The sequence below is a fragment of the Pipistrellus hanaki genome, assembly GCF_964339955.1.
Source record: "Pipistrellus hanaki genome assembly, chromosome: 2".
Classification (NCBI taxonomy): domain Eukaryota; kingdom Metazoa; phylum Chordata; class Mammalia; order Chiroptera; family Vespertilionidae; genus Pipistrellus; species Pipistrellus hanaki.
The window spans coordinates 107,664,069-107,684,169 of record NC_140504.1 but is presented as its reverse complement, the minus strand read 5'-3'; the positions used below and the strand labels follow the sequence as shown (position 1 = coordinate 107,684,169).

The 20,101-nt window shown below is 36.7% G+C and overlaps 1 protein-coding gene across 10 annotated transcripts in view; it reads right to left on the bottom strand.

The window, feature by feature from the left end:
- Positions 1-1,531: 1,531 nt before the first annotated feature.
- The window catches only part of CCDC138 (coiled-coil domain containing 138), a 115,145-nt gene continuing 96,575 nt past the window's right edge, over positions 1,532-20,101 (bottom strand). For 8 of the 10 annotated variants that reach the window (XM_084872450.1, XM_084872458.1, XM_084872452.1 and 5 more), the window contains 2 exons: positions 4,142-4,280; positions 1,532-2,031 (listed from right to left, as the gene is read on the bottom strand). In XM_084872450.1, coding sequence (XP_084728576.1) covers positions 1,866-2,031; positions 4,142-4,280 — 305 coding nt within the window. In that variant the 3' untranslated portion in view covers positions 1,532-1,865. The remainder of the gene's footprint in view (positions 2,032-4,141; positions 4,281-20,101) is intronic. The other 2 variants (XM_084872459.1, XM_084872451.1) reach the window with 1 other exon arrangement.

Genomic DNA, 20,101 nt, shown 5'->3' with positions numbered 1-20,101 from the left:
TTTGTCAATTTTTTTATATTGGGTTCATGGTAACTCTAAAAATACATTAGAATGCCTTTTTAACATTCTGGGACAGTTTAAATAGCTTTAAATATATCTTCCTTGAAATGTTAAAACAGCCGAGACCAGTTTGGCTCAGTGGATAGAGCGTCGGCCTGCAGACTGAAAGGTCCCAGGTTCGATTCTGGTCAAGGGTATGTACCTTAGTTGTGGGCACATCCCCAGTAGGGGGTGTGCAAGAGGCAGCTGATCAATGATTCTCTCTCATCGATGTTTCTGACTCTCTATCCCTCTCTCTTCCTCTCTGTAAAAAATCAATAATATATATATATTTTTAAAATGTTAAAACAATCTATAAAACACCTGGATTTGATATTATTTAAAATATTCTTCCATAATTTTATAAAAAGTTTTAATGATTTTCTATTGTGGGTTTATTGAGATACTTTTGATGTCTTTTTCTAGAAAATCATTCATTTCATCCACATTTTAAAGTTTATCAGCACAGGGTAATACAAAATTCATTTATAATTTTAAAACCTTTTATTCATCCTAAATACTTCTGTGTTTTACATGTTCCTGTTTTCTCAAGAAATATAATGTAAACAATATAATTTCTGAACACTTGCATATCTGAACATTTCTCTCCATTGAAAGACATTTTCATTAGGTATAAATTCTTAGTTTAAATTTTCCCTCTCCAAAAGTTGAAGGGATGGTTACTTATCAACTTCTGGCATTGTATGAGGCTAGCTTTGTTTTTCTACTCTTGCAGATAACTGGCTTTTGTTTGTTTCTGCTTTATCCTTAATATTTAACACATCATTAAATTATAATTGCAATGTATCTAAAATACAGGATGTGTTTAATTTAGACTCTGTTCCTCACTGATTTTTCTGGAACGTGATGAGCTTTTCCAATCTGTACATGCAGATCTTTCTTTAGCTTGCCCCCCACCCTCCCCACCCCTGCCTCAAATCTTTATTCAACTACAACTTTGAATAATGCTCTGCTTTACTTGTCTTGTTCTCTTCTTCAGAAACATCAAATATCCCATGCTGAAGTGCCAACCTCTGCTCTCCCACCTGGCATCCACTCTCTTACTTGTCCCATCTCTAGGCATTGCGTGTTCTGAGAAGCTAGTCTTTTTGTTCTGTTAACAAAAGTACCCATAATGGAATTTTTCTGAAGTATCCATAATGGATTTTTTGTTTTTGTTTATTTCTGGCTACTTCACTCATCTTTGGCTACAGCAGGAGATAGATATTTCTGGGTGTTGTGATTATGACATTTTAATTTTTCAGTGTAAAAACTTTTTTATTTTGTACAAATATGCTTTGGTGGTAATTAAATTATTTTGGAAAATAAACTAGAAAAATAAATTTTTCTCTAAAGTGCTTCATGGATAACACAATAAAATACAATATCTGTGAATCTAGGATATATAGAAAAGTTATAATATGAAGATGATAGTTAAAAATTTTGTACTTTTGTTTCCAAAGGGGGAAAAAGAATGACAACATGATCTAGCCCTGTTCCCACATAAATACCAGTTTTATTCCAAATAATCACATAATTTTAAATATTTTTATAAAGCAGTTTTACAAAAAATAACCCCAGTGTCATTAATTCTGGAAATTCCATTTTACACATTAGTACTACCTAAGTTGAACTGTAACATTACAATAATTCCATAGCTCCTCTAGATTTCATTCTTAAAGTAAAAAAATTTTCTATCTTATTTTTCATGATAAATGATGCTACTGGAAAGTTTACTTGTTAGACTTTTAGTTACTCTGATGATTTTTGCAATCTTTCAAATAAGCAACACATATATAATGTATATAAAATAATAATAAGCCAGTCTAATGGCTTGCATTGGAGGCCAGGGTGTTGCATTTCGTTAAACCCAGATTGAACAGAGTTGAATTTAGGTTAATACAGAGAAAGGCATGCTCTGGATGTGTTGTCCTTTGTAATTCCTGAAGCATCAGATGAATTGTAAAAAGTTCAAAGAATTTCTTATTACTCCTGTAAGAGAATGAGTACATTAAATACACACACTTAAGGAAATCATCTGTAATTATATTGATAACATGTGTAAATATAAAAAAAAGGCATCTGTTTTTTAAAAAGGTGAAGAAAATAAGTAACTATAAGGAATTAACATGCCACCCAGCTGGTGTGGCTCAGTGGTTTAGCGTCGACCTATGAACCAGGAAGTCACGGTTTGATTCTTGGTCAGGGCATGCAGGAGGCAGCTGATTAATGATTCTCTCTCATTGTTGATTTTCTGTCTCTTCCTCTCCCTTCCTTTTTGAAATCAATAAAAATATATTTTAAAAAAAGAATTAGCATGCCCAAGACAAATAAAGTGAGTTCATAAGATAGGCCTAAAATGACAAAGTATTCAAGGAAAAAGAAAATGGTTCATAATCCTTAAAACTGTACAATTCACTATTACAACAGTTGAGAATAGCTTTTTCCGTAACAGCTAGAATAAGTCAAATATTGACACAAGTACTAGATCAACTTATTTTAAACTTTTTAAAGTAGCAGAATATTGGTTTATCTTTTGCCTTTGTACCAAAATATCTTTTCAACCATGTTCCTCTTTCTAATAATCAGTTAGTAATTTCATGATCAATTAGTTAGAATTATATCTGATTATATATTTCTTATTTCCTGTCTACATATACTTATATCTTGGGAGAAATTATTAAATAACTGTATATAACCATCTATTTGATACAGAAGAATTTATATCTTTGTGGTTTTAAAGAATTATTTTAAGACTGCTTTAGCATCAACTGTTCCCAATCCAAGGATATATTGATATTTGCAATTTTGGGACCACTTAAAAAAATCCCATGAATTAACACCTAAGGAAGAATGAAACCTAAGGAATGTAATTGTAGTTTCATGCCACCACAAGTAACTATAACAGGCCTTATTGAGAATTTACTGATTACAAATCAAGACAATCATATTACAGTCAGTCTTCAAGAAAAGGATGACAATGATTTAGTAAGTTTAACTGACACCAGATGAAAACCAATAATTTGGTGAGATGAGTATGAGACTGTAATTTGATAACTAATAATTTACTATGGCACCAAATAGGACGTATCACACACCTGCAAATAATTTTAAGATGTATTCATACTTGAATGAGGCCTGGTAAACACCTAAGTTCACCACAATGGAAGTCATGACTGAGGGGAAAGAAAGGGGACAGAGGAGCTGAACCAAAACTACAATTTAACTGTCATAAAAACTGGACCATACCAAGAGTCTAAGAAAATATAGCTTAAAATCTATTTATAATTTTAAAAATGATTATACGTATACTTGCTTAAGAGGAAATATGAAAAGAAAGCCCCTAATTCTTACAGTAAAATCCAAATTAGTGGCAGGAAGCTCATATAATTTCCTAAAATAAAAATTATTTAAAAACTTTTCTGCCTACTTTTTCTTATTCCCTAAACTAGCTTTAGTACACAATAAGAATCTGAGAAATAGCCGAAACCGGTTTGGCTCAGTGGTAGAGTGTCGGTCTGCGGACTGAAAGGTCCCGGGTTTGATTCCAGTCAAGGGCATGTACCTTGGTTGCGGGCACATCCCCAGTAGGGGGTGTTCAAGAGACAGCTGGTCGATGTTTCTCTCTCATCGACGTTTCTAGCTCTCTATCTCTCTCCCTTCCTCTCTGTAAAAAAAATCAATAAAATATATTATAAAAAAAAAAAAAAGAATCTGAGAAATATACTTTATTATGATTTTTATTTTCACTTGTGGTGGTACAGAATACCAGTGTGCAATAATTTGTTCTAATACTATCACTTGATTGCTAAAAATTGCTCTTAGTTTTAGATACTCTGTCTGTGGTATTTAAAGTTCACTTAGCAGAAACAATAAGACATTCTAAGATTAAAACTATAATTTTACTGTATCACTAAGTGTTAAACAAGTACTAATATGCATGAATATCAAACAAGTATTAATGTGCATGAATCTCAATTTTCTACATGTTTAGTGAAAATTTTGATTTAACAAAGATGAACTAGTATAGGATTCAGAAAGGTCTAAGTGATCACTAAAGGATATATTTTAATAAAAAATATTAGAAATGAAAAATTCTTACTTGATTTTAGAAAGTTTCTGTAGAATAATACTGAGCTTTTCTAGTATTTGAAGATCAAGCTTAGGGGTTCGAAGCAGCACAGAGCAAGTACGAAAAAACAGAGTGTTGCTACAGGCTTCCAGGAAAGGCTGCAAGGATTCTGCAAAACAAATCCCAGTGTTTTAATGTTAGGGAATAGCCAAAAAAGAAAAAAGAAAAATTAAAAACCAAAATAAAATCAGAATTGTATTAAGTATTTTTAAATATTGAGTTGATTTTCATATGAAAACTTTGAGGCAAAAATATCATTATCTTAAAAATTAAAATACCCACTGGCTCTTGTTGAATAATGCAAATCAAAGATAAGGTTATTTTCCCTAATATTAAACTTCCATTAAGCAGAATTGAGCAGAAATCCCATATCTGAAAGAAAGGGGGGGAGGTAGTCATTTCTTCAATAAGTTCATAACAGTAGGCTGAATTTAAATAATTAGCAATAAGAAATTTTGTTGGGGGACAGCAAAATGGCAGAAGAACAGATGGACGGGTTCTGAGCCTTGTCCCAAAGCAGAAAGAGAGAGCAGCTGAGGGTTGTGCTGGGAGTGTTTATTAGCAAACTAAGAGACAGGTGAACTCCAGGAGTAGGTGGGGGCTGCTGATCAGGGTGCCCCTGACAGGGAAGCACTCACGGCGGGGCTGGGTCCCTTCCCGGAGCTACCTACAAGCTTAAACGGGAAAATCTCGCCATCTTTAAAGGAAAAGTGGATCTTGTCAGAGGCCTGAATTTCCACATCTGCAGCAACCACCAATCAGCTGTGACCCCCAGAACGCTGATCCCAGGCAGCACGAACACTTGGACTCAAAGGAATGCCCCACCGCACAGCGAAAAGGTCAGATTTCGCGGGGATAGGGTGAGTCCCCCGGCCGAAGACAGAAGCCCACGCGCCTTGTGGAAGCTGAAGGACTGGGACGGTGTTTACAAGGAGAAGCCCCGGGCTGCTGGGCTGGTGTCTCCCCTAATTGTGGAACAGGCTCCTAATAGGGGAGATATCTAAAGAGCAACACGTTTTGATCTGACTCAGAGGGATATCCGGAGAATTACAAGGTAGTGCAGTAGGCTCAGACTCCCCACCCCCAGATCAGTGTCACATAGAGGGGGGAAAAAAAAAAGCTAGAGAGGCTTAGAGCCCTGGAAGTCAACCCAGAAACACTGCCACCCAGAGGCTAAATCACAAATTGACCCTAGTGTAATAAAAAATCAAAGTAAGTCCTGCTTAAAAATCAGGCCTGGATTACAACACTGAGAAGCAGTGAAACGCAGGGAACTGCAATACTGTCCAGACTGGGAAACATGCATGCCAAACAGAATGATAGAGGAAGTGAATGACCTTTACTACTGCACATTTTATTTAATTTTTTTATTTTTATATTTTAATTTTTTTAATTTTTATTTTTATTTTCATTATTTGCAACAGTTACTCAAAAAACTATTTTCTTTTTTCCTCACTTCATTTTAGCTTTTAATTATCACATTTTTATTTGTAATCAGCATTATTAGTACTACTATTTTACCTTTTTTTCTTATTTACTTTTATTTTTATTATTATTTTTTAAGTGTCATATTATTTGCTCTTTATTTTACATTGGGATTAGTGTTCTACAGTCTATTTTTACTCTTCCTTCACCAATGCTTTATTCTATTTCAACCCTACCTTTATGCCATCACTCTCTTCCTAACCTTTCCCCCTTTGGTGTCCTGTTTATCTTAACCCTGTCCTGCTCTAGATTTTCCCTATTCTTTCTGTTTACCCACTGCTAAAATTTCACCCTACTTGTGTATATCTAATTTCCAACCCCCTGCTCCAAGCCCATACACACTTCCCTTTTCGCTGTCCTAAAAAAACAAAAACAGCCAAAACCGGTTTGGCTCAGTCGATAGAGCGTTGGCCTGGGGACTGAAAGGTCCCAGGTTCGATTCTGGACAAGGGCATGTACCTTGGTTGTGGGCACATCCCCAGTAGGGGGTGTGCAAGAGGCAGCTGATCAATGATTCTCTCTCATAGATGTTTCTAACTCTCTATCCCTCTCTCTTCCTCTCTGTAAGAAATCAATAAATTATTTTTTTTTATTTTTTTTATTTTTTATTTTATTTATTTTTTTAAATATATTTTATTGATTTTTTTTTGACCCCCTCCCTCCCTCCCACACATCCCCTACCTCCCCAGAGTTTTGTGTCCATTGGTTGCACTTATATGCATGTATACAAGTCCTTCGGTTGATCTATTATCTCCCCCAGATCTTCCTCCCCTCCCCGCTGTAATTTGACAGTCTACTTGTTGATATACTGTCTCTATATCTATCTTATGGTTCATCAGTTTATAATGTTCTTTATTATCCACAAATGAGTGAGGTCATGTGGTGTTTCTCTTTCATTGATTGGCTTATTTCACTCAGCATGATGTTCTCCAATTCCATCCAGGATGCTGCAAATGATGAGAAATCCTTCTTTTTTATGGCAGCATAGTATTCCATTGTGTAGATGTACCATGGTTTTTGGATCCAATCATCTGCTGACGGGCACCTAGGCTGTTTCCAAATTCTGGCTATTGTAGATTGTGCTGCTATGAACATAAGGGTGCATATATCCTTTCTGATTGGTGTTTCTAGTTTCTTGGGATATATTCCTAGAAGTGGGATTACTGGGTCAAATGGGAGTTCCATTTTCAGTTTTTTGAGGAAACTCCACACTGTTCTCCACAGTGGTTGCACCAGTCTACATTCCCACCAGCAGTGCACGAGGGTTCCTTTTTCTCCGCAACCTTGCCAACACTTGTCATTTGTTGATTTGTAGATGTTGGCCATTCTGACAGGTGTGAGATGGTACCGCATTGTTGTTTTGATTTGCATCTCTTGGATAATTAGTGACTTTGAGCATGTTTTCATGTGCTTTTTGGCCTTCCTTCTATCTTCTTTTGAAAATATTCTATTTAGGTCCATTGCCCATTTTTTAATTGGATCATTCATCTTCCTTTTATTTAGTTGTATAAGCTGTTTGTACAATAGATGTTGGAGATTAAACCTTTATCAGTGGTAACATTTGCAAATATGTTCTCCCACACAGTGGGCTTTCTTGTTGTTTTGTTGATGGTTTCTTTTGCTGTAAAAAAGCTTTTTATTTTGATGTAGTCCCATTTGTTTATTTTCTCTTTAGCTTCCATTGCACTAGGGGTAGTATCAGTGAAGAAGTTCTTTTGGCATATGTCTGAGATTTTGTTGCCTGTGGATGCTTCTAGTATTTTTATGGTTTCCCGTCTGATGTTTAAGTCCTGTATCCATTTTGAGTTTATTTTTGTGTACGGTGTAAGTTGGTGATCTAGTTTCATTCTTTTGCATGTACCTGTCCAATTTTCCCAACACCATTTATTGAAGAGACTGTCTTGACTCCATTGTATATTAGTGCCTCCTTTGTCAAATATTAATTGAGCATAGTGATTTGGGTTGATATCTGGGTTCTCGATTCGATTCCATTGATCTATATGTCTGTTTTTGTGCCAGTACCAGGCTGTTTTGAGAACAGTGGCTTTGTAATACAGTTTGAAGTCTGGTATTGAGATACCTCCTACTTTACTCTTCTTTCTCAGGATTGCTGTGGCTATTCGGGGTCTTTTATTGTTCCAAATGAACTTTTGGAGAATTCTTTCTAGGTCAGTGAAATATGCCATTGGTATTTTAATGGGGAGTGCATTGAACTTATAGATTGCTTTAGGAAGTATGGACATTTTGATGATGTTGATTGTACCAATCCATGAACATGGTATGTTCTTCCATCTGTTTACATCTTCCTCTATTTCTTTTTTCAGTGTCGTGTAGTTTTCCGCGTATAGGTCCTTTACTTCCTTAGTTAAGTTTATTCCTAGGTATCTTAATTGTTTTGGTGCGATCGTAAATGGAATTGCTTTTTTAGTCTCTGTTTCTATAAACTCACTGTTGGTGTATAGAAATGCCATAGATTTCTTGGTGTTAATTTTGTATCCTGCTACATTGCCAAATTCATTTATTAAGCCAATTAGTTTTTTAATGGAGTCTTTTGGGTTTTTTATATACAATATCATGTCGTCTGCAAATAAGGATAACTTTACTTCTTCTTTTCCAATTTGGATGCCTTTTATTTCCTCCTCTTGTCTAATTGCAATGGCTAGTACTTCCAGTACTATGTCAAAGAGGAGTGGCGATAGTGGGCATCCCTGTCTTGTTCCTGTTCTTAGAGGGAATGGTTTTAGTTTTTGCCCATTGAGAATGATGTTGGCTGTGGGTTTATCATATATAGCTTTTATTACGTTGAGGTATGATCCTTGTACTCCCACCTTGTTAAGAGTTTTTATCAGGAAAGGGTGTTGGATTTTATCAAATGCTTTTTCTGCATCAATTGATATGACTATATGATTTTTATCTTTCAACTTGTTTATGTGATGTATCACGTTTATTGATTTGCGGATATTGTACCAACCTTGCATTCCTGGAATAAATCCTACTTGGTCATGGTGTATGATCTTTGTGATGCTCTGCTGGAGCCGATTTGCTAGAATTTTGTTGAGGATTTTGGCATCTATGTTCACGAGGGATATTGGCCTGTAATTCTCTTTCATTGAGTTGTCTTTATCAGGTTTTGGTATTAGGGTGATGCTGGCTTCATAGAAGGAGTTTGGAAGTGTTCCTTCCTCTTGAATTTTTTGGAATAGTCTGAGGAGGATAGGTTTTAGTTCTTCCTTGAATGTTTGGTAAAACTCTCCTGTGAAACCATCTGGCCCTGGGCTTTTGTTTGCTGGAAGCTTTTTGATGACTGTTTCAATTTCTTCCCAAGTCACTGGTCTATTGAGATTTTTAGATTCTTCCTGATTGAGTTTTGGAAGTTTGTATTTTTCTAGGAATATGTCCATTTCCTCCAGGTTGTTCAGTTTGTTGGAATAGAGTTGTTCGTAGTATTTTGTAACAATCCGTTGTATTTCGGTGGGGTCTGTTGTTATTTCACCTCTTTCATTTCTGATTTTGTTTATTTGGGTCCTCTCTCTTTGTTTCTTGGTTAGCCTGGCTAGAGGTCCATCTATCTTGTTTATTCTTTCAAAGAACCAGCTCTTGGTTTTGTTGATCTTATGTATTGTTTTTTTGGTCTCTATGTCGTTTATCTCTGCTCTGATTTTTGTTATTTCCTTCCTTCTGCTTACACTGGGCTTTTCTTGTTGCTCCTTTTCTAACTCCTTGAGTTGTAGAGTTAGATCATCTGTTACTATTTTTTCTAGTTTTTTGCAATAGGCTTGTAAGGATATGAACTTCCTCTCAAAACTGCTTTTGCTGTGTCCCAAAGATTTTGGATTGTTGTGCTTTCATTGTCATTTGTTGCCAGGATGTTTTTAATTTCTTCCTTGATTTCTTTGGTAACCCAGTCCTTGTTTAATAGCAAGCTGTTTAGTCTCCATGTCTTTGATTTCTTTGGATTATTTTTATTGTAGTTAATTTCCAGTTTTATGCCATTATGGTCTGAGAAGATACTTGATATGATTTCTATCTTCTTGAATTTGAAGAGACTTTGCCTATGTCCCAAAATGTGGTCTATCTTTGAGAATGTCCCATGTGCACTTGAGAAGAATGTATATTCTGTGGCTTTGGGGTGGAGTGTCCTGAAGATGTCAATTAATTCCATCTGGTCTAGTGAGTCATTTAGGATTGATATTTCTTTGCTGATTTTTTGTTTAGATGATTTGTCGAAGGGTGACAGTGGGGTATTAAAATCTCCTACTATGATTGTATTGCTATTAATCTCTCCCTTAATGTCCTCCAGCAGTTTTTTAATGTATTTGGTTGCTCCTGTATTGGGTGCATATATATTTACCAGGGTTATTTCTTCTTGTTGGATTGTTCCCTTTAGTATTATGAAGTGGCCTTCATTATCTCTTGTTATGTCCTTCACTCTGAGATCTAATTTGTCAGATATAAGTATTGCTACCCCAGCTTTTTTTTCATTTCCATTTGCCTGGAAAACTTTTTTCCATCCCTTCACCCTCAGTCTGTGTGCATCTCTTTTTCTGAGGTGGGTTTCTTGTAGACAACAGATGTATGGGTCTTGTTTTCTTATCCAATCTGTTACCCTATGTCTTTTGATTGGAGCATTTAATCCATTTACATTTAAGGTTATTATTGATAGGTACTCATTTGACGCCATTTTTATTCTATACCCGTGTTCCTTCTTCACCTCCTATTTCTTTATTTTTACAGTAGACCCTTTAGCATTTCCTGCATTGCTGGTTTGGTGGATATAAATTCCTTCAGTCTTCTTTTGTCTGTGAAGCTCCTGATTTCCCCTTCAATTTTGATTGATAGCCTTGCTGGGTACAGTATTCTTGGATTCAGACCCTTCCTTTGCATGACTTTGTATATTTCATCCCATTCCCTTCTGGCCTGATAAGTTTCTGTTGAGAAATCAGTTGCTAGTCTGATGGGGGTTCCTTTGTATGTAACTTTCTGTCTCTCTCTGGCTGCTTTTAAGATTCTTACTTTGTCGTTGTTGTTTGCCAATTTAATTATAATGTGCCTTGGAGTCTGTCTTCTGGGATTCATTTTGCTTGGGACTCTGCGGGCATCTTGGATTTGTGTGGGTTTTTTCTTTTCTATTTCAGGAAAGTTTTCTGTCATTATTTCTTGAAATACTTTTTCCATGTCTACCTCAGTTTCCTTTCCTTCTGGAACCCCTGTTATTCGAATATTATTTTGTTTTGTTTTGTCCCAAAGCTCCCGTAGGCTCTCCTCCTGCTTTTTAATCTTTTTTTCTAGAAGTTACTCTACTTGGGTATTTTTTTCCATCTTATCTTCTAGCTCACTGATGCGGTCCTCTGCTTCATCTAGTCTACTCTTGATGCTTTCTATTGAGTTCTTCATGGTAGCGATGTCACTTTTCATTTCTTCTTGGGTCTTCTTCAGTTCCTCAGGGCTCTTCTTCATTTCCTCATGGTTCTTTCTCATTTCTTCTTGGCTATTGTCAAATTTCTCTTCCATTCTTTTTAGCCATGCTATGATCAATACTCTGAATTCTTGCTCTGGCAGGCTGCTTACCTCTGGCTCGTTTACTTCCTTTTCTGGTGATGCCTGCTTTTCTTTCACGTGCGGACTATGTTTTTGTCTCCCCATGGCCTCTCTTTTCAGGATGTCTGGTTATGTGGTATTCCTTCTCCTGCGTTGATTTTGAGGTACAAAATACAACACTACCAGGTACAACACAAGAGGCACTTAACCGGAATGTATTTACAATATTAATAACCTCTAATAAAGGTGACCACTAGAGAAAGGCAACTTAGGGGATATGAGAGAAGGAATAAAGGTAAAAATAAAATAAAGAAAAATTTAAAAAATAATAATAAAATTAAAATTAAAAAAAAAATTAAGTAAATTTAAAAAAAAGAGGGATAAAGAGATAGAAAAAGAAGAAGAAGAAAAAAAAAGTAATGACAAAATGAAGTTGGAAAACAGGGAAAAAAGAGAAGAGGGAGAGAGAGAGAGAGAAAGAGAGAGAAGAAGCAAACTAAAAGAGAAATGGGAAACAAACTATATATATGTGGAGAAAATTGCCATAGAAAAACCTCTGGACCCAGCCAATGCCAGTAACAATACTTGGAGATTAATACAAACTACAATATCCACTATTATTAAGTAAGGCTATGATATACAGAAGTAAAAGAAACAAACAAAAACAGAGGATTTAAAAAAAAATACAAAGCAACAATAACAATACAGGAATAAGCATAACAATTTCACTAAAAGGCATAAAAATTCACAATAATCAACCTTCACACATACAATGCGAAAAGGATAGAGGGGAGGACGGATTTTTTTTTTTTAACTAGTTAATATAGTGCAGAGATTGGTATTTATACACTTGGATCAGGGGTTGGAACTTAGGTCTATAACTATAGTGAGAGCTTTAGCAGGGGGTATACAGAGAGAATAGAGGAAAAACTAAAGCCGGAAAGGGATAGGATAAACTGTAGACTAAAGGGTAAAGTTTAGTAAGAGAGTGATAGTGTAAAGGTTGAGTTGAGATAGGGTTGAATGATGCTATAGTAGAGATTAAAATAGAATGAAGGTTACTCCCAATGTAAAATAAAGAAAAAATAAAATGGTACTAGAGAGAGAAAAAATAAATAAATAAATAAAATTTTTTTTAAAAATTGCAAAATAGCAGTAGTAATAGTGATGATAGAGATTGAAAAATGTAATAATTGAAAAGGTAAAATCAAGTAAGGAAAAAAGAAAAAAAATTGTTTCTTAAGTAAAAGATATGAAAAATGAAAATTAAATAAAAGATGTAAAAAATGAAAATAAAATAAAGAATAGCAAAATTAGCATAAAAATGACCAGTACTGATCACTCACTTCCTCAGTTAATGTATTTGGCACTTCTGATTCTCAGACCAGACAGTCTTGCAGTTCCCAGCTTTCCACAGCACCTCAGTTTTGTAAGGTAATCCTTAATTTTTAGTAGGCTATATCTTAGTTATTTGTGTCCATTTATTTTTGATTAATTAAAAGACAAAAGAAAAGAAAGAAAAAAAAAGAAAAAAAGAAAAAAAAAAAAAAAGGGCAGTTTGTAATTCAGCTCTTAGGTGTCAGTGTTTGCGGTTTGACCTCCCAGTCTTTTTGGTTGCTCTGGCCTTCTTTCTCTATGGCTCTAGCTGGCAGGGTGCCAGCTGGCTCCCAGACTATCTCTTCTGGCTCCGATCCCTTGTTTCCAGGGAGGCACTTTCTCCCTGCAAATTCCCTGGATATGCCCAACTAGGCTGTCCTTCCCTAGTATTCCGAAGCTAGGGGGTGAAGGGGATCAGGCGCCGAGGTGTCCAGATGTTCCGCCCTTGGCGGGACAGCCGCGATTCTTAACACTCTGTCCCGAGTCCCCTGCTTTTTTTAAAATAAAAAAAAATTCCCGCTTCTGGGGAAGCTTATGCCAAACCCAGCACTAGATGTCGCTGCAGCCTTCTTAGGGCTCAGCTTTGCGGGCGCTCCATGGAGGCGGGGCCGGAACTCCCCGGCTACCGTGGCTCCCCGGGCCGTGGGACCGCGATCTCTCAGGATTTCCCCGCAAATTCTGACGTTTCCGTGGGTGACCGAAGAACTCCTTTGAATCCACGCGCCAGCGCCAACTCAGGCGTCTCAGCTACTGGATGGACCTCTCCGCAGTGGGCTTTCCCGGCCTCAGAGAAGCCACTCCTTTCTCACAGCGCCGCCGCCGCCGCTGCCGCTGCCGCCGCGGCCGCCGCTGTGGCAGTGCTGGCCACCGGCAGGAAATCCTGTCCAGCGGATCGCTCCCTAGCTTCCTTGAAACCTCTGCTGCCCCTCAGCTGCCAATCAACCCTCCCTGAGTGACTCAGATGTTACTTTTATCTGTTCTGGGACCAGAGTCAGAACAAGTCCGACTGTTCGGTCGCCATCTTCAAGCCCAATAAAATATTTTTTTAAAAAAAGAAAGAAAAAAAGAAATGAAACTTCCTTATTTAAAAAAAAACTTTCTTTCTATCCTTTTGTAGTAGTATGCTTTTACTACTACAAAAGGATAGAATGTTAACTATATCGAATGTTAACTATATCGAAGTTTTATGCTTTTTTGTGAGATTGTTTTGCTTATTCTTTTTCTTTAATTGTATGTTTTTGTTACATGTGTTTTAGTTAGTTTTTACTTCTGCTTTCCCTTTCCTCGCTTGATATTAGTTGCAATTGTAAGTTGTATTAATCTCCAGATACTTGTTGCTGGCATTTGCTGTGATTAAGTGTTGTTCTATTGGAGTTTCCTTCCTATATATATAAAGTTAGTTCCTCATTTCTCTCGTAGTATCATTCTAGTTTCTCTCTCTCTTTTTCCCAATTTCATTTTGCCACTCTTTTTTTTCTCTCTTCTATCTCTCCTACCCCCTAATTTGCCTTTCTCTAGTGGTCACCTGTATTAGAGGTTATTAATATCGCAAATACATTCCAGTTCAGTGCCTGGTGTGTTGTACCTGGTAGTGTTGTATTTTGTGCCTTTAAATCAACGCAGCAGAAAGAAAACCACATAACCAAACATCCTGAAAAGAGAAATCATGGGGAGACAAAGAAACGGCCCGCATATGTAAGAAAAGCAGGATCACCAGAAAAGGAAATAAACGAGTTAGAGGCAAGCAACCTACCATAGCAAGAATTCAGAGTAATGATCATAAGATTGCTAAAAAGAATGGAAGACGAATTTGACAATATGACTAAGAACCAAGAAGAAATGAAGAACCAAAAAGAAATGAAAAATGACATCGCTACAGTAAAGAACTCAATAGAAAGCATCAAGAGTACACTAGAAGAAGCAGAGGACGAAATCAGTGAACTAGAAGACAAGATGGAAAAAAATACCCAATTAGAGCAGCTTCTGGAAAAAAAATTAAAAAGCAGGAGGAGAGCCTAAGGGAACGTTGGGACAATACAAAACAAAAGAATATTAGAATAATAGGGGTTCCAGAAGGAAAGGAAACTGAGGAAGGCATAGAAACACTGTTTCAAAAAATAATGTCAAAAAACTTTCCTGAGATAGAGAAGAAAAATCCCACACAAATCCAAGAAGCTCGCAGAGTACCAACCAAATGAATCCAAAAAGACCGACACTAAGGCACAACATAATTATATTGGCAAACACCAACGACAAAGTAAGAATCTTAAAAGCAGCCAGAGAGAGACAGAAAGTTACATATCAAGGAAGCTCCATCAGACTAGCAACTGGTTTCTCAACAGAAACACATCAGGCCAGAAGGGAATGGAATGAAATATACCAAGTCATGCAAAGGAAGGGTCTGAATCCAAGAATAATGTACCCAGCAAGGCTTATCAATCAAAATTGAAGGTGAAATCAGGAGCTTTACAGACAAAAACAGACTAAAGGAATTTATCACCACCAAACCAGCAATGCAAGAAATGCTAAAGGGTCTGCTATAAAAATAAAGAAATAGGAAGCAAAGAAGGAACACAGGGGTATAGAATAAAAATGGTAACAATTAAGTTATCATTAATAATAACTTTAAATGTAAATGGATTAAATACCCCAATCAAAAGACATAGGGTAACGGATTGGATAAGAAAACAAGACCCATATATCTGCTGTCTACAAGAAACCCACCTCAGAAAAAGACACACACAGACTGAGGGTGAAGGGATGGAAAAAGGTTTTACAGGTGAATGGAAATGAAAAAAAAAGCTGGGGTAGCAATACTTATATCTGACAAATTAGATCTCAAAGTGAAGAACATAAGAGATAATGAAGGCCACTTCATAATACTAAAGGGAGCAATCCAACAAGAAGAAATAACCCTGTTAAACATATATGCACCCAATACAGGAGCACCCAAATACATTAAAAAAAAAAACTGCTGGAGGACATTAAGGGAGAGATTAATAGCAATACAATCATAGTAGGAGATTTTAATACCCCACTGTCACCTCTGGACAAATCATCTAAACAAAAAATCAGCAAAGAAACATCAATCCTAAATGACACACTAGACCAGATGGAATTAATCGACATCTTCAGAACATTTCACAGAATATACATTCTTCTCCAGTGTACATGGGTCATTTTCAAAGATAGACCACAGAATATACATTCTTCTCCAGTGTACATGGGTCATTTTCAAAGATAGACCACATGTTGGGACACAGGCAAAGTCTCTTCAAATTCAAGATAGAAATCATATCAAGCATCTTCTCAGATCACAGTGGCATAAAACTGGAAATCAACTAAAATAAAAAAAAACAACCCAAAGAAATAAAACACATGGATACTAAACAGCATGCTATTAAACAAGAACTGGGTTACCAGAGAAATCAAGGAAGAAATTAAAAACATCCTGGGAACAAATGACAATGAAAACACAACAATCCAAAATCTATGGGACACAGCAAAAGCAGTTTTGAGAGGGAAGTTCGTATCCCTACAAGCCTATTGCAAAAAACAAGAAAAAATGGTAACAAATTATCCAACTCTACAACTCAAAGAGTTAGAAAAAGAGCAACATGAAAAGCCCAGTGTAAGCAGAAGGAAGGAAATAACAAAAATCAGAGCAGAGATAAACGACATAGAGACCAAAGAAACAATACATAAGATCAACAAAACCAAGAGCTGGTTCTTTGAAAGGATAAACAAGATAGATGGACCTCTAGCCAGGCTAACCAAGAAACAAAGAGAGAGGACTCAAATAAACCAAATCAGAAAAGAAAGAGGTGAAATAAGAACAGACCAAGCCGAAAAACAAAGGATTGTTACAAAATACTACGAACAACTCTATTCCAACAAACTGAACAACCTGGAGGAAATGGACATATTCCTAGAAAAATATAAACTTCCAAAACTCAATCAGGAAGAATCTAAAAATCTCAATAGACCAGTGACTTGGGAAGAAATTGAAACAGTCATTAAAAAGCTTCCAGCAAACAAAAGTCCAGGGCCAGATGGCTTCATAGGAGAGTTTTACCAAACATTCAAGGAAGAACTAAAACCTATCCTCCTCAGACTATTCCAAAAAATTCAAGAGGAAGGAACACTTCCGTACGCCTTCTATGAAGCCAGCATCACCCTAATACCAAAACCAGATAAAGACAAGTCAATGAAAGAGAATTGCAGGCCAATATCCCTCATGAACATAGATGCCAAAATCCTTGACAAAATCCTAGCAAATCGGTTCCAGCAGAACATCACAAAGATCATATACCATGACCAAGTAGGATTTATTCCATGAATGCAAGGATGGTACTATATCCGCAAATCAATAAACGTGATACATCACATAAACAAAATGAAAGATAAAAATCATATAGTCATATCAATTGATGCAGAAAAAGTATTTGATAAAATCCAACACCCTTTCCTGATAAAAACTCTCAACAAGGTGGGAGTACAAGGATCGTACCTCAACATAATAAACCCATAACCAACATCATACTCAATGGACATAAACTAAAACCATTCCCTCTAAGAACAGGAACAAGACAGGGATGCCCACTATCACCACTCCTGTTTGACATAGTACTGGTAGTACTAGCCATTGCAATTAGACAAGAAGAGGAAATAAAAGGCATCCAAATTGGAAAAGAAGAAGTAAAGTTATCCTTATTTGCAGACGACATGATATTGTATATAAAAAACCCAAAAGACTCCATTAAAAAACTAATTGGCTTAATAAATGAATTTGGCAATGTAGCAGGATACAAAATTAACGCCAAGAAATCCATGGCATTTCTATATACCAACAGTGAAATTACAGAAACAGAGACTAAAAAAGCAATTCCATTTACCATCGCACCAAAAAAATTAAGATACCTAGGAATAAATTTAACTAAGGGAGTAAAGGACCTATTTGCGGAAAACTACACGACACTGAAAAAAGAGATAGAGGAAGATGTAAATAGATGGAAGAACATGCCATGTTCATGGATTGGTAGAATCAACATCATCAAAATGTCCATACTTCCTAAAGCGATCTATAGGTTCAATGCACTCCCCATTAAAATACCAATGGCATATTTCACTGACCTAGAAAGAACTCTCCAAAAGTTCATTTGGAACAATAAAAGACCCCGAATAGCCACAGCAATCCTGAGAAAGAAGAGTAAAGTAGGAGGGATCTCAATACCAGACTTCAAGCTGTATTACAAAGCCACGGTTCTCAAAACAGCCTGGTACTGGCACAAGAACAGACATATAGATCAATGGAATCGAATCGAGAACCCAGATATCAACCCAAGTCACTATGCTCAATTAATATTTGACAAAGGAGGCACGAATATACAATGGAGTCAAGACAGTCTCTTTAATAAATGGTGTTGGGAAAATTGGACAGATACATGCAAAAGAATGAAACTAGATCACCAACTTACACCATACACAAAAATAAACTCAAAATGGATATAGGACTTAAACATAAGACCGGAAACCATAAAAATACCAGAAGCATCCATAGGCAGCAAAATCTCAGACATATGCCAAAAGAACTTCTTCACTGATACTGCCCTTAGGGCAGTGGAAGCTAAAGAGAAAATAAACAAATGGGACTACATCAAAATAAAAAGCTTTTTTACAGCAAAAGAAACCATCAACAAAACAACAAGAAAGCCCACTGTGTGGGAGAACATATTTGCAAATATTACCACTGATAAAGGTTTAATCTCCAACATTTACAGACAGCTTATACAACTAAATAAAAGGAAGATGAATGATCCAATTAAAAAATGGGCAATGAACCTAAATAGAATATTCTCAAAAGAAGACAGAAGGAAGGCCAAAAGGCACATAAAAAGATGCTCAAAGTCACTAATTATCCAAGAGATGCAAATCAAAACAACAATGCGGTGCCATCTCACACCTGTCAGAATGGCCAACATCAACAAATCAGCAAAGAACAAGTGCTGGCGAGGATGCAGAGAAAAAGGAACCCTCGTGCACTGCTGGTGGGAATGCAGACTGGTGCAACCACTGTGGAGAACAGTGTGGAGTTTCCTCAAAAAACTGAAAATGGAACTCCCATTTGACCCTGTAATCCCACTCCTAGGAATATATCCTAAGAAACTAGAAACACCAATCAGAAAGGATATATGCACCCCTATGTTCATAACAGCACAATATACAATAGCTAGAATTTGGAAACAGCCTAGGTGCCCGTCAGCAGATGATTGGATCCAAAAACCATGGTACATCTACACAATGGAATACTATGCTGCCATAAAAAAGAAGGAATTCTCATCATTTGCAGCAACCGGGATGGAATTGGAGAACATCATGCTGAGTGAAATAAGCCAGTCAATGAAAGAGAAACACCACATGACCTCACTCATTTATGGATAATAAAGAACATTCTAAACTGATGAACCAAAAGATAGATATAGAGACAGTAAAACAACAAGCAGACTGTTAAATTACAGCCAGGAGGGTGGGGAGATCTGGGGGAGATAATAGATCAACTGAAGGACTTGTATACATGCATATAAATACAACCAATGGACACAAAACTCTGGGGAAGGAGGGTATGTATGGGAAGGGGGTGGGGGTGGCAATGTTAAAATATGTACACAGATAATAATTTAATAAAAAATGTTAAAAAGAAAAAAAAGAAAAATAAACTTCTCATACACCCTTAATTTTAATTACACAAATGTGTCTACATTAAGTAAAAATAGGTAAACTAATGATTTGTCCATTTTCTAACATACATATTTGGAAAACCTACTTTATTATGTCATGGACTATCAGCTTTAAATATAGTTTTATTGATTTCAGAGAGGGAGAGATAGAAACATCAATGATGAGAGGGAATCACTGACTAGCTGCCTTCTGCACGCCCCCTACCAGGAATCAAGCCCGCAACCCAGGCATGTGCCCTTGGCTGGAATCAAACACAGGACCCTTCAGTCCCCAGACCCACGCTCTATCCACTGAGCCAAACCAGCTAGGCTTTTCCAAGCTGCCCACTCTGCTCTCGCCCTGCAGTGATGGTCCAGGAACCCTGCGGGCGGGGCCTGTCGCCTGTCTGGAACCCAGGTTGCTTGGCACCACCCTACCCCCAGCCACTAGGCGCCTGCATATGCAAATTAACCCTCCATCTTTGTTGGGTTAATCTGCATGCACACTCCTAACTGGCTGGTGTGCATCGTGGAGGTACAGTCAATTTGCATCTTTCTCTTTTATTAGTGTAGATAGACAATCAAATAAAGAGCTTCCCAGACAAAAAAGGCTAAAGGAGTTCATCACCACCAAGCCAGCAGTAAAAGAAATGCTAAAGGGATTGCTGCAAGGAATTGCTGAGAAGAAGAAACAGAGAGAGAAACCTAGCCATACAGAATTAAAATGACTATAAATTAGTACTTCTCAATAATAACCCTAAATGTAAATGGATTAAATGCTCCAATCAAAAGGTGCAGGGTAGCTGAATGGATA